At 34.8% G+C, this 25,186-nt stretch overlaps 5 protein-coding genes across 5 annotated transcripts; 3 read left to right on the top strand and 2 right to left on the bottom strand.

The window, feature by feature from the left end:
- Window positions 1-2,299: 2,299 nt before the first annotated feature.
- LOC147944823 (uncharacterized) lies at window positions 2,300-3,151 on the top strand. Its single transcript, XM_087512736.1, has one exon. It carries the CDS (start codon window positions 2,300-2,302, stop codon window positions 3,149-3,151), a length of 852 nt encoding a protein of 283 aa, XP_087368862.1.
- A 2,524-nt stretch (window positions 3,152-5,675) lies between these two features.
- Window positions 5,676-7,160, bottom strand: LOC104787942 (AP2/ERF and B3 domain-containing transcription repressor RAV2). Its single transcript, XM_010513603.3, has one exon. The coding sequence runs from the start codon at window positions 6,874-6,876 to the stop codon at window positions 5,800-5,802; it is 1,077 nt and encodes a 358-aa protein (XP_010511905.1). The 5' UTR covers window positions 6,877-7,160; the 3' UTR covers window positions 5,676-5,799.
- Window positions 7,161-12,979: 5,819 nt separating this feature from the next.
- Window positions 12,980-16,279, top strand: LOC104787940 (serine/threonine-protein kinase STN7, chloroplastic). The gene is made up of 10 exons (XM_010513601.3): window positions 12,980-13,563; window positions 13,660-13,746; window positions 13,898-14,017; window positions 14,107-14,205; window positions 14,296-14,464; window positions 14,558-14,651; window positions 14,772-14,865; window positions 14,964-15,020; window positions 15,466-15,879; window positions 15,970-16,279. The coding sequence occupies exons 1-10, from the start codon at window positions 13,165-13,167 to the stop codon at window positions 16,129-16,131; spliced, it is 1,695 nt and encodes a 564-aa protein (XP_010511903.1). The 5' UTR covers window positions 12,980-13,164; the 3' UTR covers window positions 16,132-16,279.
- A 2,263-nt stretch (window positions 16,280-18,542) lies between these two features.
- Window positions 18,543-19,023, top strand: LOC109132971 (small polypeptide DEVIL 5). Its single transcript, XM_019245485.2, has one exon. The coding sequence runs from the start codon at window positions 18,638-18,640 to the stop codon at window positions 18,776-18,778; it is 141 nt and encodes a 46-aa protein (XP_019101030.1). The 5' UTR covers window positions 18,543-18,637; the 3' UTR covers window positions 18,779-19,023.
- A 1,092-nt stretch (window positions 19,024-20,115) lies between these two features.
- Window positions 20,116-23,735, bottom strand: LOC104787938 (uncharacterized). The gene is made up of 14 exons (XM_010513600.3): window positions 23,208-23,735; window positions 22,864-22,954; window positions 22,697-22,781; window positions 22,521-22,590; window positions 22,351-22,420; window positions 22,075-22,144; window positions 21,752-21,797; window positions 21,416-21,668; window positions 21,115-21,326; window positions 20,948-21,022; window positions 20,800-20,860; window positions 20,652-20,732; window positions 20,483-20,562; window positions 20,116-20,389 (listed from the first exon to the last, which is right to left on the bottom strand). Exons 1-14 carry the CDS (start codon window positions 23,342-23,344, stop codon window positions 20,311-20,313), a joined length of 1,410 nt encoding a protein of 469 aa, XP_010511902.1. The 5' UTR covers window positions 23,345-23,735; the 3' UTR covers window positions 20,116-20,310.
- Window positions 23,736-25,186: the final 1,451 nt, after the last annotated feature.

Here is a 25,186-nt window from a genome sequence, read left to right as displayed (position 1 = left end):
GTTGTCAAATATTATATGATTGTGATATAAAGATATTTACATATTTGTATCAATTTAGTTTAGAAAACTCTTTGGTATTCTTTGATCGTTCTGAATAGAACTCTTTTGTTTGCGCCTAGGACCAATCTACAAGATCATGCAGCTTTTGTTACAGGTTTTTGTTTGGGATGTTGGCCTCTGGAGCTTCCTTTTACTGAACAAACACACAAAAACGATTTTTCACATGTTGGTCTCTGATCATCTTTGAATGCCAAAATCAGTTTTAGAAAGAGTAAAAAAAGAATGTTAACAATTACGCATTTTGGTAATTGATGTGTATCTTTTAATTTCTATGCTATTTTTATTTATTTTTTCTCATTTGCCAATTTTACATGGTGGTGAGGTGACAAGTGGATTTGCACAAGCCAAATTATTGAGTTTTAGTTCACATATATCTGTTTTAAGGTTCAAAGACGTCAGTCATCAATTACTTCTTTTTATTTTGAGAACTAGACTAGTCATTAATGATTTTGAAGTAATAACTCATATAGTTTCTACTCCCTCCGATCCCATATAAGTGTCGTTCTGGACTTTTTTGAGTAAATTAAGAAAAGAAACAATTTGACTGTTTTAACCTCTGAAATTAAAGTAATTAACCATGTTATTTTTTGTTTTCTTTTTTATTCAATAAATTATTTTATTTTTCTTCTCTTTATCTTTTTCTTTGCGACAATGGAATCACAACTTCAATTTATTTTGTCTGCACCGATTAGTTGATTAAGAAACAGAGATCTCAATTCACTTGATTCTTCAAACTGATCTCATCAGGGAGACAAGCAATTGGGAGTGCGAGCTGATTTAAAGCAAATCAAAACAAAGAGCGGACTCCATAGCTGTTTTCAAAGCCATGGCTTCGATTGATAAAGCTGACGCCGTGAATCGATGGGAGCTTGAACCTTCAAAAAGGGAGAAACCTAGGGCATCTTTGATGATCCAACCCAGTCCACAATTTTCTGAGGATCTGGTCTCCGTCGCCGTCTACTTCTCTCCTTCTACCTGCCAAGTTTTCCGGATTCTCGACTATGCGTACGCGCCGTTGCGTGAAAGCTCACCGATTCTCCGGAAACCCGTTCACCATTCCCATGTCTTCACGTTCTGCTTCTACTAAGCTTTTTTGTCTCGCATCTGTCTGTCCTGAAGACAGTGGTGGCAGCTCTAATGGCTCTGTTTCATCCTCTGCTACGGCTACTGAAGATGATGGTAACTTAGTCCTTTTTTTCAAGCCGATTTTACTACCTAGGACTCGAATTGTGTAGGATTTTGGAATTGTTACTTGGATTTGAATATTTCTGTGTTTATATGCAGTCTGCGGAACCACTGGCAGGAGAAGAACCAGAAGTGTTACACAAGCTCGATCTTCGTTATGGGTAAACTGACTATAAACGTTATCTTCTCAATAAACTGACTAACTTCATCAAAGCCTTCTACGTCCTCACATTTATCCGATTTCAATTCTACAGAGGGATTTCTTGGTGTGATGATACATTAGCTCTGTTTTATGAATCATGGTATAAAACACGACGAACAAGGATATGGGTATGCATACTAGAAGAGCAACTGCAGGTGCTTTGTTGGAAGATGAAAGAGAAGCTCCAAAGTCTATTTCAAAGTTGGCTTCTCCAAATCATGAATCAAGTACAGTAAGTTGGAAAAACCAGAGAAGATTTTCAGTCTACGAGGAAGACTTAGCACACTGAGCAAGGTTTGTATAAATTTGAATGGTAATCGATATAGTATGAAATTCACAGATTCTACTTATGTAATCTCTCTGGATCCAGAGGAGATGGAGAAGCGCGGCGGCGAGTTGGTGAGCAAAGAGAGTTGGCAAGAAGAAATTTATGTATGACTTAGAGAGCTTCTCATTGGATTCTTTGAGAAGGTTGTGATGCTTTATCAGTCGTTGCAGAGGTGAAAGGTATTGTCTCTGTAACCTCTTATTCTAATTCTGATTTTTAATCTTCTCATGTCTAGACCTTTGTTAATTTGGTTTCAGCATCTATAGACCATTATGGTATCGATGGTGTATGAAATTCACAGATTCTAATTCATTTAATCATTGCAATTTGGCCTTTTAGTATTCTTCCCAATTTCAATTAACAACTTTTACTAAATTAAATACTTCCATGACTACGATGAATAGAAGTGGAGGGAAAGAAAAAAATTCATAGAAGAAGAAAGCTAATGGAGGCAACAATTAAAATTCAAATATTTTCACAATTCTTTATATTTGGAGTAACGTGAATTTGATTGATCATCTTCCATGGCTAACTTCGATCTAAATCTTTCACCTTCAGAAAATACAAACCATTCCTTTGATTTGAATACCATTCCAGCGAATAGTGATGATCATGATTCTGAGAATTATTATCTACTTCGTGAAGAAGATGATCCGATACGGAGATGCCAAAGTAAGAACTTCATTGGCAAAGTTATGGTGTTAGTTGCAATGGCTCGTCCGAGATTCGATGCTGATGGAAACGAAACTTTCTTTGGAAAGATTGGGGTCTGGCCGTTTGTTACAATTCAACCTGCAAGAAGACGGAGTAGAAACAGAGAAGCTGGAACAATAGAAATAAAACCAATTACATCTGTCAAGCGAGATGATGTGAGAAGAATGTTGATAGAAGAAGTTCTTCCCAATATTCGTGAGAAATGGCCTCGTGAGGATATAGATAAAGTTATCTACATTCAACAAGATAATGCGAGAACGCATGTGGATCCAAGTGATGTAGAATTCAAAGCAGCGGTGTCCCAGAACGGTTTTGATATTCGATTAATGTGTCAACCGCCAAATTCTCCAGACTTAAATGTTCTTGATCTTGGATTTTTTAGTGCTATCCAAGCATTACAGCATAAGGTATGTCCGAAGAACGTTGAAGAGCTTATTCACGCGGTAAAAACAGCTTACGAAGATTATCCAACGAGAAAGATAAACCACATTTTCTTAACTCTGCAACTTTGCATGCAAGAAACAATGAGAATTGGAGGGTCTAATAATTATAAAATCCCACACATGAGGAAAGAAGCGTTGGAACGAGAGGGTCAGCTTCCTAAGCAAATTAAATGTAATTCTACTATAGTAGAAAATGTGAGAAATCAGCTAAGAGAGTAAGGTTTCCTTTTGCTATTTTGGTAGATGAATTATGTGGAATTATCTGACTCTTATTCAAATTGAATGTGGTTTGTACTTGAATTTCAATCTATATAGTAACCAGGAAGATGTTTTTCTTTCTTAATGACTACACACATTGTTCAATCACTTCATCCTTGTTTATAGTATTCCAGCGTTTAGCAAATGACATGTTTTGCAAGATGAACCGCTGCATCAATATCACAGTAGCACTGCAGTTGATTTATTCTTATTGATTTCAGTTTTGACTATTTTCCCTTTCCTTTCTTTCCAATATTTGTTTCACATCAAAGGTACGACTGTTTTTTTGCAGAGAAGAGGCTATCCTGATGCCTCAACAAGAAGGTATATACTCTAATCCCATGTTTTTTGAGTACTATTGCAAATATATCTCTGAATAGATATATTCTTTCCAGGTTCTTGCGACTCCTTCTTTACTGCTTCCATTTTTTAGACCGGCCAATTTTCACTCACAGATAAGAAAAGAACTGAAGCAATGTTGCTTAGATGCTACCTGAAGCGTGAAATGCCACAATGGAGGTATCCTCACTTTTGTTACTCAGCAACCAGTTAGCAAGCTTTACTTGTCTTGTGATTCTTGTTTTCATCTCTCTTTCTCCTTGAAAATTTAGGATTTAGTTAAGTCCAAGATGCTATCAATGGATGAAGATAACTTCAAAGAAGCCATTGAAAGGTGTAAAAGATCATTTCTTTTTACGTGAACCACTTTGATCGCTTCATCGTTGAAACATTTGTTTGAGTCTTTTTCCTCAAGTTCAGTTTTTCTAGTCAGGTTTTTTCTGATTCATGGCTTCCTTCTCTCTTCGGAAATGTGTTCAAGGTTCGATGTACTACCTTACTCACTTTGCTGATAAATCAAATTGGTTTCATATCGTCAATCATAGATCTCTCCACTTATTTTCTCTTTTTCTTTTTTTCAGGTATGTGACCAACCTCACCCACTTTGTGTCAAGAACATTGTTCAGATTTTACATGTATTAAGGTCAGATCATGTTGCTTTAATTTCACTGTTTTTTGTTGCTTGTTTCTGGTATGGATATGTGAACCTCTGATTTTTCTTTTTTTTATTATTTGGAGAACAAACCATAGGATAGCTTATTGGTGATCATATAAAGAAGAAACCACTAGTAGAAAATTCAACAGCAAAATCTAGTAATAATATGAAAATAAATTTTATAGAAAGTTAGAATCATGTCTTGCATCTCTTTGTCAGGATGAATTTCTCCTTCCACAATGAAGCGTTTGTTGAGATCAAAGTCATGCACCACTTTTGGCTTCACATCAGTAATCTCCTTGCTCAAATGAAAGTCTTCTTCTTCCTCAGAGACTTTGTTGAGATCAAAGGTATGCACCACTTTGACATTAATTTGCTTATCTCCATTTTCTTTTACTTGCACTGGATTTGCCATTTTGTTGCTTTTCAGGTTTGTGACTAACCCAATATATATTGTTAAGTGACTCTTCATATTGTGTCTATTGATATCCATCGTTAATGCAGTATATTGATGTTATATTTTCAATATTTGGTATTTTCAGTTTTAGTAATCTGTGTTAGTTTAATTAAGGGTGTATTAGTAATTTTGGTTGTGTTATTCCATTTTCCAAAACCAACGACATTTAATTAAAAAAAAAGGTTCCAGAACGACACTTATATGGGATCGGAGAGAGTATATATCAACTATTAAAAGAGTAATATAATATCTTGACTCTATAATTAAAAAAAAAAATTAACTACGTTAAATTAAATGTATGTATATCCTTTTCTAAATAGATTGTTTCGTTGGTTATTATGTGCATCTAGGGAACGAAAAACTTGGACCACGAACGATAAGGTAAAAAAAATTTTGAATCAACACAAAGCAAAAACTACTGCTTTAGTTTAGGCATCGACGTGCCTTGACAATTTGGACTATGAAGTGGTGAAGCTCGAAGTGCTCTCCAAATGCATCATTCATGGCATAACCTCCCCCAAGACTGGCCTGAGATAATGCATAGGTTAGTACGTGAGATCATTAAGACCATCTCCATTCTATTATTGATGAGTGTCTTTAACATAAACTAATACTGTATCAAAATTTAGAAAAAACATCTCCCATTTTGGGGATCTAACTGTCTCTCCCTAGAGACACTTCCTCCATTTTTTAAGGCACTTTCATTTTTGTTTTTTATTTTTCGTTACTTTTTAAAAAATTTAGTGACTCTACATATCCAATGGAGCTATTCTAAGATACACGTTCAAGACATCTATGAGGATCCTTTGGTTTTCAAGGAAGACAATAAAATCATGGGTATTATGCTGATGAAATAGCCAAAAAAGGCTCCTCTTTGTTGTGGGCACGAATAAATACATAAGTCATACACGCCGGTAATGTTTTAAATTTAATCGGAGGTAAATTTGAGTTTTTTTTTCTTTTCTTTCAATAAAGGTGACATTCACAACAACTATATTACTATATGTTCTATTTACCATTTTACTCCAAGCATGTTTTAGTTTGTTTTCTTTTCGTTTGGTTATTGTCCTCTATTTCTAAATACAACTTAGCAAGAATCACAATACAACTTGACAAATTTTAAAATAGAAGAAGAAAAAATGAAAAACATGAAAAATGTCACAAAGCATTTACTATCGTCTGTTTCTTGGAACACCGTAACCCAAACATATCATCAGCAACTCGAGATCTCTTTCTACCGCAAACGGCTACAACGTCGTTTGGCTTCACGGTATTCACATTAAAGATATCAACTCCGAAAAGCCGAACCACTACCTGAACCGGATTTTCCCTCGGACCAGACCGAACTTTCCAATCAATATAAAGCTGCTGGTCTAGTCCGGTCGATCTCTGGAAAGTAACAACATCACCGGCTCGGAGATTCTTCTCCTTGACGAATCTACTCCATCCCTTGGTCAACACGTAACTTTGACTACTGTTCCAGTATGAGTAACGGAACCTCCACACTTTACCGTTAACGTCTTCGAAGTTGATCAAAACGCCTTTAGTTACTGACGGTGAACGTGACGGTGAACGTGACGGTAACGGGAAATGCTTCTCGGCGTGTTGTTTAGGTATCACGAGACGGTTCAGCTTCCCTACGTCGCTAGGCGTTACAGCTTTCTCGAAAAGCACTTCACGCGTCCTCAAAACGTTGTCGTTTAAAGCCGTACTAGATCCGTTACGTTTCCCGTTGGCGTCGAAGGAGAGAAGCAACCGCCGTTTATTGTTCTGTTCAAGCTCGTCGACGTAGGTGTGTTTCCTCAACATGTCGACGATCTCAGCTTTCGAGTGAGCTTCAAGAAAAGCTAAATCTCCGTCTTCGAGAAGGGTCTTGAAGTTGACGACGGCGTCGCGGCCGCGGAACCGAAGGGCGGCGATGTCGTAGGAGCGAGCGGCTTCTTCTTGCTCGTTGAAAGTGCCGAGCCATACTCGTTGGTGCTTCTCGTAAATCTGAGCTCCCCATCTTCCGTTAGGCTGAGGAACCACGCCTTTGTATTTTGACGACGGTAGCTTCCGTGACTCTGTCTCGACGCCGTTCTCTAAATCCAACACGACGCTGCTTCCGCCGCTTCCCATCCGGTAGAGACGAAACGTCGCTGCCGGAGGAAGAGGAGGAGAGAGTTTCTTGGCTGTGGTGGTGGAGAAAGATTCCGAAGTGGAGGAACTTATCTCTTCTATGCAACTAGAATCCATAATCGTTGTTTCAGTTTCTTGAAGATTCTGGCCAAACCAAGAAACACAAATTATAACCTTCTAACAATCAAAGTATAAACGAAACACAAATTAGGTGAGAGAGATTTGGGTGACGTTGTTGCTTTTATTCTTTTTTTTCTTTGGTGCACCTATATATATATATACAGAGACATATGATGATGTGAGGAATGAACGAGGCAAGTGCATGTACATGTACATTTTATAAAATGTATCTAATTAATTAGTGTTATGTTTTTGAAGTTAATTTTTATTGTTATTTGAAAAAAAATGTCAAATTGAGAAAAATGGTTACGTGGGGTCAACGCTTATAAGGATCGCAAAATTAACTTCGAAGGAAGTTTCCGGGAAGGGCAGACCAAAAAAAGTAGTACTACGGCGTTTCTGTTTTTCGTACGTTTTGTTATGTACATTTTTGGGAAACAATGTTCAACAATGTAAGTACAATTTTTTACAACACATTACCACGTACTTTCATCAACTAAAGTTCTCATCAATCATCATGCATACTTATAAGTTACTTGAAGTATATATAACTACAGTCGAATGATTTATTTTGTTGCATGCATAACCAATATTAATTTTACAACTCATTGTTTCCCGGGGAAAAAAGGGATGTATCTTACAGACTAAATACTATAGTTAAACATTAAAACTCCCGCTATTATTAATAGGTCACTGATTCAATGACATAATCGGGTTATACATTCATATGAAAATTTTATACAATCTAAGACAGAAAGTAAAACTATAGTAGTTATGAAATTTTAGATGGTTGGACGAGATTACTTGGCTAAATATCGATATCCGATTCAACAATCCAAATATGTTCAACTTTTATAGGTTTAGAAGAGTCAGAGATTGACCCAAAAAACTTAGAAGTTAAAAAAAAAAAAAAGTCATAGTTTTAAGTTTTGACGAGAAAAAAAGGAGACAAGACATACAAAATGAATAAACGAATGGCAATGGGTTACATGATAAATGGGACCAACCAAGGGGGTCAAGTGGGATGGGGGATCACATGAAGGACCTATCTTCTCTTTGTTTTTTTTTAGTTCATCCCCCCTTCGAAGCAATTCTGGTTGCGATATTTTTATTCACCATCTTTATATGTTTCTTGTTTAAATATTTTGTAAAATTGATTAGAAAACAAAAAAAGAGACTTTTGGATAGGTAAGGTCGCAAGGATTATGATCTTATCTGATACTGTTGTCTCTTATACTATCGTGACATAAATCTGCTTTCTTTTGTTTTTCCAGTTTCCTTCTTAATTCGTGGGTATTTTTTTCCTTTAATTTTCTACACCAACGGAAAATGTATGTATATAATAATTGCAACAAGCAAACACTAATAATTCTCTTTCTACATCCTTTTTTTTTTTTAATATTCTTTTCATACATCTTAGTCTCTGGTATATAATCATATTTCTATATAGAGAGAGAGAACAAATGGATTAATTGTAGACATGGCGTGATGTTCCCGCTTGGGAGGGAGACAATTTGATGAAATTGAGCTTATCCAACAAAATATTTTTTAAACGTTGCTATGTTTTCATTTTCTGCCCCTTGTAAATACAATAATTATAATCAACGTCCCATTGGTTCTAGAATGAACAATTATGATGTGTTTAATTCCTCTACGATCGTAGTAATCATACATGAACTTGGAGTATATCTATGAACCGAGAAAATGTTCTCATTGGGAAAAAAAAAACCCTTCGCATCTCATGATTAAGTTTACCATATCATCCCAACATATTCAAGTACTAGTCCAACTCCTATGAGCTTGATTAAGAATTAATTATATACCAACCCCCTATGAACTTGATTAAGAATTAATTATATATACATATATATATATATGTACGTATATTTATATGTTTGAACCCATTACCCATATACTAGTATATATCTAAACTCTACAATATGTATAATATATATACACATGTATATACATATATCACCTCTCATTATCCCAAGTTCCCAACACATTTAATTTATCAATAAATATGACACATCAATAATCCTCCAAATCACATGATAAGGTTGAATGCTGAATCAGTAATAATAAATAATACTAATAATAACAACATCAGAGAAAAAGAAAATTAAAGATTGCTAGAAAAATTTTCATTAAAACGTAAAAATAATATTTTGAAAAAAAAATATATATATATATATATATAATTATCTGAAAAACAAGAAAAAGTCCATGCACGTATACGTAGAAACAGCGTGCGGGGTAAAGGGGGTCGCAAACGGCAAACGATGTGTTTTTTTTGTCAACAATTTGGAGATGCAAGTAGGAGAAAACTTGTGATTCCTTCCAAGCAAACGAAAAAGGTCGTCTCCATCATTTTCATTGTTTAAACATGGACCCAAACCTCATCTCATCCTAATTTTAGTCATATTCTTATTCCATCTCAGCCGTTGATTTTGGATTCTTATCCTCTATCGTTGAGATCGCACAGTTTTGTTAAGAGGCAGAGACTATATGTATTATTGACATTTTTCGTATTTTCCATCTTCTGCTAATCACTAATATCCACTTAATCAGGACTTGACTTAACTAAATTCATTTTATTCTGGTGGAGTAATGAAACTCGTGGTCTAATTTTAGACCAGAAGAACTAACTAATTAAATATTTAAACCATGATGACCAACTTAATTAATTTATTTATTAGATCAATCTTGTGGCTCCTACATACTTAACTCGAATAAAAAGGTGAAAAGGCGAGAAAATAAAATACTAATTAGCGTGCGATTAATTAAATATTACACACATCGAGAACACAATTATTTGATTGATATGCATAAACAATACTACTATTATTCAGAATTATTATGTCTCGTTATACTATTATTTGTATAAATTGCAGCAGCCGATCCATATCTAGTTTTAATGATCTACCTAACCCTAGATCTTCTATCATAGCGTAAAGTATCGATGTAATTGGCTGATTGATTCATGTTTAGCCAATACTATAACTTAGCAAAATGTTTCGTCTTTTAGATCTACTACTGTACCAGAAGCATAATAAACTCGAAATTTATCGAATCAATACTTTATCTTAAAGTGACTATCTGGAACTGAAGCGACTTTGTCCAATTCGGTGTTCTGTTCATAAAGCCAAGCAAAACTACAATACAAATAAATAATAGTAGTAAATAAAAATAATATAATGCTGATTAGTTTAGTTAATCATGTGACTTGATGTAGTAGTGATTAGTATGAGAATAACATGTGAGAGTGAGAGGCAAATGAGAATATGTTTGACTGTATTTTTCTTTATCACACGTACCCACGTCGACACCGACAAGCTGTATATGTTTGTGCGTACATTGTGGTCAATGTTCTTACTGATTCGTTTCACATTTCTTTGCCAATGCTAGCTACTACAAATATTTTATGAGTAACATACAAGTTGTGTGTTTATTGTAACTTGCAATGTCATTGGTTGTAATAATACCTGTCATCTGTTATCTGTTAAAGTATCTGTTATGTCATTTGTCCTTCTATGCCCCGTTTTAAAATCGCTGATTCTTTTCTTAATTGGTAAACCAAATACAAATACTCAATTTCATCAACGATTGATTAGGAATGGATTTTTTTTTCCTTTATATTTTTCAAAAATCAATTCAATCTTTGAATATCCGCTTGATTTTTTATAAACTTGTATCAGGACAGCAACAAAACTAGTACAACTATACAAGTACGTATTTGGAATCCGTCTATATATAATATATCTAACATAATAGAGCTCTTTTTTTTTTTGGTCTGTTAATAGTTGATTTGCTATAACGATCATAACGACCCGTAAATGCGTCGGTCAATTGCGTGACGAACTTTACTCCAGTGCAGTCATTATTCTATTTAATGCTAGTATATATATATATATGTACTTTGGTATGAAGTGGCATATAAATTGTTTCTCTAGATGCACCATTTTCATACAATAATGAAGGGAAAAAGAACAATAATCTACTACTATTATCTTGCAAACAAGGATCGTGGAAGGATTAGTTTACGTGCATCGAGGTCAATGAAGTAAAAAGCAAAATTGCCAAATAGTTGTCATATAATAATTGTACGGAATCGGTCAAAACACTTCATCAAGAAAGTTGATTTCTATGATGTTACTAAATTATTTCGATGGTAGGGCATTTACCTATTATAAATGTGAGATATTTTAATACAAAGAAAAATCAATTAAAGTAAATAACATTTCAGAAATACAGAGTTAAACTTAAAGATTAAAACTGAGTCTTAGCTTTATATGTTCAAAATTCAAATACATAATTATTGATGATTTAAGGTAGTAAAACCTAGAAAAGTAATTTATTATTATTTACATTATATTCATTGAAAACTGAAAAGTCAAATAGTTGTAATAATTATTTTACTTCATAACCCTATACGTTGGTGCATTTTCGTATTATTTAAAATTACTTTCTAGTGTCAAAGAAAAAAAAAAAATCAGTCTGCAAACTGCAAAGACGAAACAAAGAAGAGTTATCTTACAAACAAACATATCGAAAGTAAATAATCAATGATAAGACGGAAGACGAGCTGTGGCATACATATTAAGAACAAAAAAAATAAGAAGCACAAGGACTATATGCTGTACCTTAAACAAAAAATTGGTTGCCAAAATCAGACTGAGACCTGCAAAGAAAAATATACATCGAAAACAAGTAAAATTTTATCGAAAATAAGTACAATTACATTAATTTTGTGAACTCCAAGTTACTTCACAGTATTTATGACTTGGAAAAAGATGTGACAACATGGATTGAGAAGTTTTTGATATACAAGCGTTTGTTTTATATTAGTGTGGGTTGTGAAGTCCTTCTTCGTTATGCTGGTTGCTGCATGGTTCTACTGTGAAACATACAGAGAATATGTAGCAAGAGTCTTTGATTTATCGATATGTGGTTGAAACTCTGAGTCTTCCATTGGTTGAATATATAAGAAGAAGATACTTGCCTGTGAAGACATGTGAACTATTAACAGACCGACTCAAACTGAATCTAAAATAACTTTCCTTTTTTTGGCATATGTTTTGCATAATATTTGCATAATACTTATTATTTAATTTTTGTTGCAATTCTCTTGTTTTTTTTATAATATAAATATTTATACCAGAATTTAAATAAACTATCCTAGCTAGCAAAATGGATTATATCTTTTATCTTCATTTCTTTTAAAACTAATTTTTATTACATATATAATTTAATATATTAGTATTTACCAAATTTTTGACCTGACAAAAAATTGTTCTAGATCAGCCCAAACAATATCAACTTATAGATCAGCCGACAACCTTCAATATTAAGAAAATGAGGTAAACAAATGATTTTGTTAACTTTGTACTCTATATACTTATCATTATATTGTTTAACATAAATTTGGTTTTTTAGTTTCGTGTGGAGAAATTGAATCTGTGGATAACAAATTTCAGAAGACGAGACGGCAAGAAGCATACACTCAACAATACCAATATATCAGATAAGCTTGTGGCTAATGTTAGCCGCAGTGAACTCCCAACAGCATATAACTTAGTTTGAGTTTAACATCTCCAATTTTTTTGAATAGTTAATTTTCTATTCAGGGTGAACAAAACATATTGATGCAATTGCTAAGATTATTAAGTAAAAGTAAAGTAATTGAAATTAATAAATTTCAATTCTAAATGAAAAAAAGATTTTCTTATATTGTGTAAAATTCTCATATTTATAAGTTTTGCTTTTAATCACGTTTTTAATCACGTCTCAGATTGAGCATGTTTGCCAAGCTCCAAGTAAGTACCCATAAACCTGCATCGTTCTTCCTCACAGCAACGTCTTTGCTTGAAGCCGCTTTTCACAAACATGTTACAGAGCCATCATAAAAAGAAAAACAAGGATCACCTCCATGTCTTTAAATTTACTTCGTCTAGTGTTAAAACAAAAAGATCCTGATAAAGTGATAACCACACTACCCAAAAAAAAAAAATCCTGATTAACCACGTTAATACATCACCGTTGTTAAATCTCTCAAGCAGATCATTAATGGGCTGAAAAGGCCCATTAGTTAAACCTTCTCATATCCGAACCTGATTTAGTCCACGTATCCTTTGTGGTGTAAATCTACTAATTAGTTGATTCAAAACGAAAAAAAAAAAAAAAAAAAAACTAGTGGTTCGAAATCAACGGCGTTTAAGCAATTTTGGATTCTTTTGTCTTCCAAAAAAAAACTGAACTCTGCCGGTGAAGAAAATCTCCGCCTCCATGGCTACAATATCTCCGGGAGGAGCTTACATCGGAACTCCCTCACCGTTTCTCGGCAAGAAACTCAAACCTTACTCTCTAACCTCACCGATTTCGAGTTCTAATTCTAAACCAACTGTGAAGCTAAGTTCCGATTGTCGCGCTCAATTGATCGACGCAGTTCACAATCTCTTCGTCGGAGTTGGTGTCGGACTTCCATGTACGGTGATGGAGTGTGGAGATATGATCTATCGCAGTACTTTGCCGAAATCGAACGGTTTAACGATCACTGCTCCTGGAGTGGCGTTAGCTCTCACTGCTTTATCGTATCTTTGGGCTACACCTGGCGTTGCTCCTGGTTTTTTCGATATGTTTGTTCTTGCTTTCGTTGAGAGATTGTTTAGACCTACTTTTAGGAAGGTTTGATTATGGATGATGATGTTTTTGGGATGTGTGTTTTTGAGTTCTTTCTCTTGGTTTGATTGATTGATGTGATTAGGTTTTGGTTTTGTGCAGGATGATTTTGTTGTGGGGAAGAAATTAGGGGAAGGTTCGTTTGGTGTTGTGTATAGAGTCTCATTATCCAAGAAACGTTCTAATGAGGTAATAACAAGTGGTTTGGATCAAAATGATTCATGTTAAATCCTTATCATTTGATTTGTTATCAGATCAGATTGTGTAATCAGTGAGATTGAGGTTGTGATTGAAGTGAGGATAAGGTTTGGTGATGTATGTTATTTTGGTTGTTAAATAGGATGGTGAGTATGTTTTGAAGAAGGCGACTGAATATGGCGCAGTGGAAATTTGGATGAACGAGAGGGTTCGAAGAGCCTGTGGTAATAGCTGTGCTGATTTTGTTTATGGATTTCTCGAGGTAATTTATCGTCCTTCTAAGATGTGATTTTCCATCCAGTATTCAGGTTTCTAGATTTATGTTTTTGTTGTCTGTCAAAACCATTGCAGAAGTCTTCAAAGAAAGGACCTGAATATTGGCTGTTATGGAAATATGAAGGAGAATCAACACTTTCTGGTTTGATCCAGAGTAAAGAATTCCCTTATAATGTATGTAAATTCTCCTGTTTATTTTATCCTTTGCAGTCATGATGTCATCTTCTATACGGTTGTCACATTTTTAAGATAATGATGATGTAGGTAGAAACTATCATCCTTGGGAAAGTACAAGACTTGCCTAAAGGGTTGGAAAGAGAAAACAAAATTATTCAGACTATCATGAGGCAACTCTTGTTTGCATTGGATGGTCTTCACTCAACCGGGATTGTCCATAGGGATGTTAAGCCTCAGAACATTATATTCTCAGAAGGTAAATGATCTTAGTTTCTTGAACCTTTTCAAGCAAGGAACCCAATGAAAGGATGAGGACATGCGTTTTTTGTGTCCACTGAAACATGAGCAGGTTCTCGTTCTTTCAAGATCATCGATCTTGGAGCTGCAGCTGATTTGAGAGTGGGAATTAACTACATTCCAAAAGAGTTTCTCCTGGATCCAAGGTCTTTCTCTTTCAAAAATTTGTATCTTTCTCTGCCAAGGATCATAAATGTGAACCTCAGATACATAAATTTTGTTTCACCGTAATACAAGTATCTTTCTATTGCGCTTGTTGCTTTCAGGTATGCAGCACCTGAGCAATACATCATGAGCACCCAAACTCCATCTGCACCTTCAGCACCTGTTGCAGCTGCACTTTCCCCTGTCCTGTGGCAGGTGTAAACTCAATTGTTGATTATACGATCTTAATTGACAGAAAGCTATCCTACTACTTAAGTGCTAGATTTTGATGTATATGGTTTTTTTCCAAACAGATGAATTTGCCTGACAGGTTTGATATCTACAGCATTGGTCTCATCTTCCTTCAAATGGTAAGTAGCAAACCATCAATCACCTGTAGTTTTCTCTAAATTTTGACTCAGGCATGTTCAAGTATCTTTGACAAACACATTTTTCGTAGATAGTCAGTGTAATCTGGTTGTGTCAATTTATGTTGAAATTGTGTTCAGCAACTATAGATGACCACATTAGCGAGTCAGTCAGTGACTAGAATTAGAGTAAATAGGAGATGCTTCAGGTTTTGACTTCTTATGGTGCTTGAGTATTTTGTTGGGTTGGGCCTTGGGAAAGTAAGGGATACTCTTGGAATTATATTCTTGGATTACTTTCGATTCTATTGTCTGGTGTGTTCTTGGTTTTATCATCCCTTCCTCGATTACAAGAGCAGAAACTATTTTCGTTCTTATCAGTTCCTTGTGTGGGGAAATGTATTCATCATACCATGTTAATGTTCTCGCCATGCTTTTATTGTTTCAGGCATTCCCATCCTTACGATCTGACAGCAACCTCATTCAGTTCAACCGCCAGTTGAAAAGGTGCGAGTATGAGTTAACTGCTTGGAGAAAATTAGTGGAACCTCGTGCAAACGCTGATCTTCGTAGAGGGTTTCAGCTATTAGACCTAGACAATGGCATCGGCTGGGAACTTCTTACATCAATGGTCCGATACAAAGCAAGGCAAAGAATCAGTGCAAAAGCAGCTCTTGCTCACCCATATTTCGATAGACAAGGATTACTTGCGTTATCCGTCATGCAAAACTTGAGGATGCAGTACTTCAGGGCTACACAACAGGACTACAGTGAAGCAGCGAATTGGGTGATTCAGTTAATGGCAAGAAATGGGACAGAAAAAGATGGCGGATTCACAGAAACACAACTCCAAGAGCTCAGGGTTTGTTGTCAATCAATCTACACTCTTTCATTCTTCAAGTACTACCCAAGTTTGATGCCCAAATCATTGTTTCTCTTTGTATTATTGTAGGAGAAAGAGCCTCGAAAGAAGGCGAGTGCGCAGAGAAACGCTCTTGCATCAGCACTTAGGCTTCAGAGGAAGCTTGTAAAAACAGTTACTGAGACTATAGATGAGATTAGCGATGGACGCAAGACTGTGTGGTGGAACCGATGGATCCCCAGGGAAGAGTGAGGACAGAATCAACTTACGATGTCATTTTCCTTCCGATATTGTAAATGTCAATGTATATCTTATTAACCCGTAGTAAAAAGTTTCTACTACTTGTAAAATCAAGTAACCTTAAAGAAAACATTGTACCTAAATCCACACACTTAGCATTCTCTGACTCTGTTTTCTGAAGTTTTCAGAACTCTTGTGAATACTTGTTGATGTCATTGGAATATGTGAAACCATCAACTAAAAAAAAAAACAGAACGCAGGTTTAATTTCTTGAACGGTACGTTACCCCTTCGGGTTTTGGACCCTGAGAAAACCATGAGCTGCACACGAAGAGTCAGAGAAGTCTCTGGTCAAGCAATTTAGCTTGCTGGTACTCGAGGTAAGTGCTTGTCTATTTTTAATGTTTTTACACAAAATCCATCCGTACGCCATTGAAGCTAGAGTCGTTTCTCTCACTCCAGCTCTTTTTTCTTCACTCACGCACATGCTTTCAATACTTTTAATACAAGATATAATGGATTTGTTGTAAGAACTAATATTACAATAGCATTTTAACATTATCGTAAGGCATAAACATTTTAGCTAAATATAAATTTTTGGCATACCAATTAAGTAGAATCACTTTTCAAAAACTTCAATGAATGTTCTAAATCATCTTTTAATTTCTTTCACGTTGTAAAAGAATGGTATATGATTCCATGAATGTAGAGTTGTTTGAGCTTGTTGGATCGAAAAGGTATAATGATCACTCTCACGTTTATCCATCGCACAAAGCACACGTACGTAACTTTTATATTCATTAAGCATACAGAAACGGTAGTAATTAAATGTTAAATTTTGGTTAGAAGTTAGAACCACGAGGGGTGAAGAAAAAGTTGGTTCACAAAAGGACGACAAGATTTCAAAGAAAGAAGAAGAATGACAGAGACCAACTCACTCACATAATAAAACCATAGATTAAAAAATAGATAAGTGTAACTATTATTTACTTAGTATTTGCTAAAACTTGTTCTTTTAGACGACCAAAAGCTAAAGGCATTTTGTGAATCACGAGAACCTCACGTGCGGTTCCACTCTCCATGTTCGAGGACTTCACTAAAACCAATGGCAACAGCGCGTAAACCACATCAAACCACACCTAGCTTCACTTGGTTAACTGTGTCGCTAATTTATTTATATAACTCCAATCTAATAACTGTGAAGCTGTGATATAGCTGTACGGGATATGATTTTTCAATGTTAAATTTTATTACCTTTGGGTTATGTGAAAGAAGAAGACGGTTTACTCCTCAAATCATATATACCAACTATTCGTCGGTTTTGGTTAAGAGATTGATCGAATCTCAATTATAGTATTTGGAAGAATCTATAATTTAGGATTATGCCACCTAATTAACGCCTAACTGTCCCACATTTAGTTATCGTTTGGTCTTTAATACTGCCATTGACGTTTGTTTAATTGTTTCTCTCACCAATTTCGGCGCAATGCATTTTTTATACTCTAATAGTATTCCATTATCATTTTGTCTCTAACAATAATTATATCTGACTCAAATCGGAAAACAAACAATAGACTACACATATGAATATTTTCTCCATGTGGCTACAAGATTTTAGTGTATATTACTTATATTAACTAGAATTGATCTATCACTAGCTCACAAAACAATAGTATTAGTCTTACGTCTATTTTATCAAAGGAATAAAATGTTAAGTCTTCATTATCAATCACAATCAGCTATGAAACTCAAATATGAATTATATATGTTTATGATATATGTTGCGGGGGACCAGACTACTTGTCGATTTTGGATGGTTAGTATAGTATAGTAGTTCCCGACAAGTTTGGTTGGTCATATCTTTTGCTAACGTCTCTAATTTTGTTTGCCATTCAATCCATAATTATAAAGTTAATAGCAACTGATACACTTAGGATTTTGGACAAAACCTTATCAAAGACTGATACACTTGAGATTTTAGACAAAACCTTATTAAAGCCTGATACACTTGGGATTTTAGACAAAACCCAATATGTCAAATTAGACTAGAAGGATTGAAATATTGGCTCACTTTAAACACCGGTATGGTATTCATTTGTTACAGAAAAGGGTATAGTTGAGTGGTTTTAACAATTTGGGGTTTGGTTTAATGTTTTTTCATGAAGAGAGAGAAGCATAATTAGCATGTGAGAGAGGATAAATAACCATATTTAGGGCAAAGATTCCTTCAAAGGTTTGGGCCCACGTGGGTATGGAGGGGCACAGTGTCCGGTGGGTTAGGGAACAGTGCACAAACCCCCAAAGGACCCACTCGTTGCCTCTTTCATGGACCGGTCTAGTTTGGTACGGTTTGGTATGTGTCCTGAGCCACTCCTTTATCTCTCACTTCTATATATAACTCCTCTTACATTCATCACCTTCTTCATTATCATTACCTTCTCATCATTTATCTCTCTCTTTCACGTACACTTCCAAATAAGAATTGACACTTGCTTGCTTTTGTGAACGGTGTAGCGAAAATGAAGACGACCAGTTCGGGGATAGGAGGAACGAAGAGGAAGATGTGGAGCCGTGGAGTGGGAGGAGTGGTTAGAGAGCAAAAGGCTAAGCTTTACATCATAAGGAGGTGTGTCGTCATGCTTCTTTGTTGGCATGACTGAAAAATCAAATCATTATCAACATCATCATCATCGGCTTAATAAAGACTAACCAAATATTTTCCCTTTTTTTTTGCGGGTCTTAATTAGTTATATAACCCTTGGGAAGAAAACTTTATATGTATTGGCTTCTAAACGGAGCCGTATATGTATTTTTTGTTGTAGTAGTTTTTTCTTCCTAAAGAATGTTTTCTTCAGATCGTGTATATTCGTAGCCGATTAATTCGATATCTTTTGTTGTTGTTTAATTATTTTGCTGATTCCTGATTAAGTTTCTTTATTTTCTGAATCTTGCTTCCGACATAAAGATCTTGTACACCAAACAAGTTACAATGGTAAAATATTGTTTTTAACCAATGTTCAAGAACGCATGGTTGATCTATGTATCGCATAATTAAAACCTAAACGGCTTAAGTGTTTATAGAATGATAAATATTTATTATATTACTAATTTACAATATATACTACGCTCTGCATGATAATAATAAAAAAAAAAACGTCAATTTTTTTTTCAAAATCTAAAAGCCAAAAAAAAATTAAAGATGCCAGAAGAAAACTTAATTCACGTAAGAAAGACATACAAAATTAAATTGGAGAATAAAAAACATTTGAAAATACCTTATATATCCAAATGAAATTATATAAGAATATGATTATATTATTGATCATATTTGACTTTGACATTAACATAAAATTAATCATCTATTCAATTTAGATCGAACAACATATGATATGAACATTTGTTAAACAAGTTAACTACGCATGATAACAAAAATATCTAATTCTAAGTCTAACAACTGATTACTAAAATATTAGGCGACTTGTAGACCGAATTAGTAAAATATTATCTTAAGTGGCCGTTTATGCGTATGGTGGGGAAAAAAGTATACTATAAAAAACGGAAATATATACAATGCATTTAATATAAGGATTTTGAGACACATAAAATTTCACTTCTTGTCTCAGATAAAGTTTTCTGGTTGCATAGGATGACACGTCTGAAAGATTCTGGTGTCTGTTGTTGTTCGTGTCTGTTATATAAATCTACCAAACCTTACGAGATAGAATAAAATCATCACTTTCATTTACATAAATCTGATAATTTGATATTATACCATCGAAAAATTGTTGTCTGATTATAAAGAGGTTGGATATACGAACAAATCATAAAAGGAGTCTAACATTTTGTGAAATGAAAACACTATTGTCGGCCATATTGAAGATACGTCCTCTCATCTAAAGTATTTGCAATGAGTGTCACAAATAACAAAATCAATATTTTTTCATTTTCACCTACTTCAAAATGTAGCAGCACCATTACTAAGATCTTTGCAGTTCCATTTTGAACAAGAGCTTAGTTTTATGACATATACGATGGATTACAGTATTATGTACATCCACTGGAAAACGAATTGGATTTTCCTATGCAAGTTGTAACATATATATATAAAGTGCTTGCTTCATCACTAAAAAAATAACCAAACAAGCAAGAAATTTGTTTTTTTTTTCTTTTTGCGTTATGGTGGTCTGCAAATCTACACATCGTATACAGGCATACGCTCCTCGATCAGGACACGACAAATCGGACATTTCTTGCATTTCTCGCAGCATGTACTGAAAAACCAACAAATGTATCAGTTCTAGCCAAAGAAAACTATGAGGTGAAAGTGAGATAGAAGGGAAAAGAGAAGGAACTTTGGTTTTTACCTGCAGAGGACGTGATGTCTACATGGGAGTAGAACCACGTTGATCGGATCTTCAAAGCAAACTCTACAAAGAATCTTCTCCTGAAATTCATGGTTTTTTTGAGGTAAGCAAAATTTACTTCCATGGAAGTTGTAATTAAACAGAGAAAATGAGTGGATGGATGTATTACGTTTTGAAGCTTTTCGTATTCTTGCTGGCTATAACTGGTTATATCTGTTTGCTCACTCAATGCAGCTTGGAGTCTCCATATCTGATGACAAGTTTTAAAAACTCAAGATTTTGCTTTGGTTACCAAATGTCATATAATGCAAATTTACCTCTTCAACAAGATCAGACTTTGGCATTTTCTTCACAACCTCTGGCGAGAAGGTGTTGTATCTGAAAATAATTTGGAGTCAAAACAAAAATATGTTTTTCAAAAGAGCCAATGTGTCATCTCGTTACCAAAAGATGAGAGCTTTTTACCCAGTAGCTTCTCCAGAGTAGAGCCTAGCTTGTTCCTCTCGACTTCCTTCATCAATCGACCACCAGCCAAGTAATCTGTTGTTAATAACCATATGAGAAAGATTAGTGTTTCAAAAGGATTGCTTCACCAGAGATTCCCATTGTTCTGTTTGTTTCTGCTATCATACCTTGCACCATGTTGAAAGAATCCGAGGAATTCACGAGCTGATGATGTTGCACTATAATATCTTCCATAAGAAGAACTACCACCACTATTTATTAATAAGACTGATTTCTCAACCAACCTAAATATAGCAAAAAAGATCCCAGCTCCTTGTAGCAGAAAAAGTGGTACAAACAGAACTAAAATCGGAATGTTCTTGGCAGAAGCGGGTGTTCCCTGGGATTACATTAAAAGAGAATTAGCTCCAACAGGTGAAAAAGGTAAATGTTTCAAAGCAATGGACTTTTGTCTCTGTAATTTTGTACCTCTAAGCGCATGAAAAGGATAACTTGAAAGGTAATGAATGGTATTTTCATAACATGTCCACCAATATCTTGGAGACCGCATATTCTGTTGCTTTGCTGATGCTCGTCGTCAGCGGTTACAACTAGACCTCTGTTCCAGTCCAGATATCTTACTACCATCGAAGATGAACTAGGTTCCGGTACATGTGAATACCTATGAATTGATTGATTGCTCCACTTTGTACAGACAAGAAAGGCAAAGCACTCTGCTATTCTGTAAATTGAGGAGAAAGAAGTTTGTTCAACCCGGCATAGAAGAGATTTTTAAGAGGCAGAAGGAGAGAAAAAGTAGTTTACCCGAAGTTTATAAATAAGTCCCACCATCCCAATGCAGCTACGTCACCTATGCATGGATTTGAGACATGAAAGATTCAGAAACAACAAAAACAGATTGAGAAACAACAGACACATATCAAGAACAACAGTACCGAGTAAACAGTTGAATCTACAAAATTACAGACACAATAACTATTAGAACATGGAGTCACCAGATAACACCCCAAAAATCTATCTTTTAGTTCAACTTGACATGGAAAGAGAATTTTCAAGAACACCAATAAGGTTGCAGGAAAGGATAAGATGATTAACGAAAGACAGAGTTAAGTAAAAGCACAACATACCACATAATTTAAGAAGGGTGAAGGTTGTTGCGGCAATGAAGAAAACCATAGATATGGAAACCCAAAAATGCTACAAAACCAATAGACAATGTCAGAATCAACCTGCAGAGGCAAGCTAATAAGATTGAAGAACAAGCCAAACCAAACCAAAAGTTTCATTTTGTCTTAAGCACTGTATATTAGCCAGTGTAAGGGATCATATTTAATACTTTTTCGAGCTTTGAGGTCTAACATGAGTGTAAAAGTTCCCAAGTATATAGAGAACAACAAACTTACCGGAAGTGTTTCCCATATGGCTTCATCACTCATAGTTTCCTCATCTCCAGGCATGAGTGTTCTACACATCCTGCAGGAAAAGTTGCAAACAAGATTTCATTGTTCGGTACTCTCTAGAATAGTAAGAAAGGTGAAACAAAATCAAACCTTAAAAGCTTTAAATGAAATACCTGACATTATCTATCAAAATTGCTACCTCAAACGCAAGCAATGGTAGAAAGACAATCTTTAAGTCAACAACTGCAACAGAAGAACACAACCAAAGCTTATAATAAACCTCACCAGTCATATATGACATAATCAATATATATGACATAATCAATAATAACAAGTTATGAAAAATTACCATATTTATCTTCAAGATGGACACAGAGAAGGATCTCAAACGCAACAAGCAGTGGTGCTGCCATAACCGAATGAAAAGGTGCCCACTGCCACAAAACCAAATTACAACAACCCTGCTAACTAAATATTCAAAAGTTCAAGCTAAGAGAATCATAAAAAATGACATACATGTCGATCATGAGGCATTGATGGAGCAGGCAACGAGAATCTACCACGAGCAATCACAGCATGAAACAGCCACAAAGGTGTAAATATAAACCTGTAAAACAGACAAAAACATCCACAACAAAGTCTTAATCTTTAAGAACAGTAATGAAGATTGATACTTCAACTTTAAACATCACCAAAGATTAAAGAGTTATGAAAACATAAAAATCCAATTTTTAAACAACAAACTGGGTTTAAAGGAAGAGACTTTGCATAATTGAGAATCTAATCAATCAATTAAAACATATCCCTATACCAAAAAAGCAGAAGTCAAGCCACCAAATTAAACAAAGGAAGAAACTGACCACCATGAATGAGAAACGAGATGATCAAGCTTCAAAGCAAGAAGAAGCGTGAAAGAGAAGAGCAAACAATGCGCAGAAGCCGCTTGAAGAGACTTCCAGATTCTTCTCCAACTCATTACTCTTCTCTGTACCAACATTATTCTCTGTAACCCTAAAAAAAAAACCACTCAGAAGAACCCTTTAGCTCAAAGATCTGATTTTTTTTGTCAAAATCTGGAAACTTTCAGAGAGAGAAAAAAAAAACAAAAATTGAGAATTTTTTTTTTCGCGGAAAATTTCAAGAGGGGGTTATAAAACACAGAGAAGAGAAAAAGATTTATTCTTTTGAGAAGAGACATTTTTTTATTTCTCCGACTCGGAGAAGAAGAAAAGCTGAGCTTCCACGCCAAAGCCCTCTGTAAAATTTGTAGTTTTTGACGTAAATACCCTTTTACTTTTTGCCTGCGGTTCAAATCAGAGACAAGGGTAATTTTGGAATGTTTATATATATTGAGAGATCTTATTATAGTAAGATATTTTTCGTTTTTCACACCATTTCAAGGTGGTGAAATGGAATTATAAGTTTTGTCGTCATTTTGTATAAAAACATTTAATACTCTTCGTTGACAAAAACAATAATAATTAAAGTTCATCTCTCTTTTTTTTTTTTTTGTATATTGTTTGATACAAATTTTTGGAAAATACCATATTAGAGGCTAATTCATAAACATAAAAGATTTTATCTAGGTCTTAGGAATATTGTTGGGATAATCAACTTTTGGAATGTAAGGTTTGTGCGAGAATGATGACATCGTAAGCGATGAGAAAAAGAATTAGTATTACTAGATGAATACCCGCGCTATGCGCGGGCTTACGGCTTACCATTTTCTAAACAATTTTGCTACTATTTAGTTTTTAATGTAGAGTTTATCTATTTTTTAATTGTGTAAATCTTGAAAAATATAATTTTGATTTTTATATTTTTTAATACTTCAAATAGTTTTTATTTTATTTTGTAATTGAATTATTAGATACATGGACAATTTTGTTTTGAGAGCTTAAACATTTTACAATTCTTGTCTAAAACTTATAAAAATATATTCCAAATGAAGGCTTGATCTAAGGATGCATATTTTGTAACAAAGAGTTTTTTAGCTTCTTAGTTATATACTATGAAATACTAACATTTTAATTTATCAAGATTGCAGCTTGGTTAACTCTTTAATATATATAATTAAGATAGACATTTTCCTTTCATGTTAGCTCTTCAATTTCTTGAATATAACTTTAGAATTTTTGTTTTTTGTTTTTTTTTTCCATTCAAATATTAAATTAAATTAAAAGGTGACTCCAAGGTTGGTTGCCCAAACTGGAGGAAAAAAGTTTACAAAAGAAAGTTCAGAAACTAAAGATCTAGAAGAGCATGCCAGACAGTCTGCTCGCACGTTTGACGTCCTCGGAATCAGGGTCAGGGTGAAGGAGGAGAAGGAAGATCTGAGGGAATGGAAATCTTCCAGTAAATTCGAGAAGGCTGGCCAATCGTCGGGTGTCTGCACCATCACCACCAGCTTGGAGCTATCTGACTCAAAATTCTGACAATCTATCCCCACCGCCTGAAGAGACTCCATAGCCCATATCAATGCTTGAAACTCCGAATGAAGAGGTTAAGGACTACGTCGAAGACTGCGTGCTCCCATAAGTAGTGTCCTATCTTCACAATTACCATACCACCATCCCAAACCCACCAATGGATCCGAACCTTTCCAGGACCCATCAACCTGGCATCGAGTAGAAAATTCCTGAACCTCCAGGGATGACTGAGGAGCCAAGTAATTCGCAGAGAAGGACTTGGCCTCCTCCCAAAGAAGTTTATCGTTTGACGCTTGATTTATAATATCAATTGGCTCTGCCTCGATTCCTTGAAAAACCTTCTTATTCCTATATTTTTAGAATTTTTGTTTTTATAAGAATTTCATTTAATTTTCTTTTTGACAACTTCT

This window comes from Camelina sativa, chromosome 5, assembly GCF_030686135.1.
Source record: "Camelina sativa cultivar CO46 ecotype springtype chromosome 5, ASM3068613v1".
Classification (NCBI taxonomy): Eukaryota; Viridiplantae; Streptophyta; class Magnoliopsida; order Brassicales; family Brassicaceae; genus Camelina; species Camelina sativa.
The sequence above is the reverse complement of the archived record's forward strand: the minus strand, read 5'-3'. Positions and strand labels throughout refer to the sequence as shown.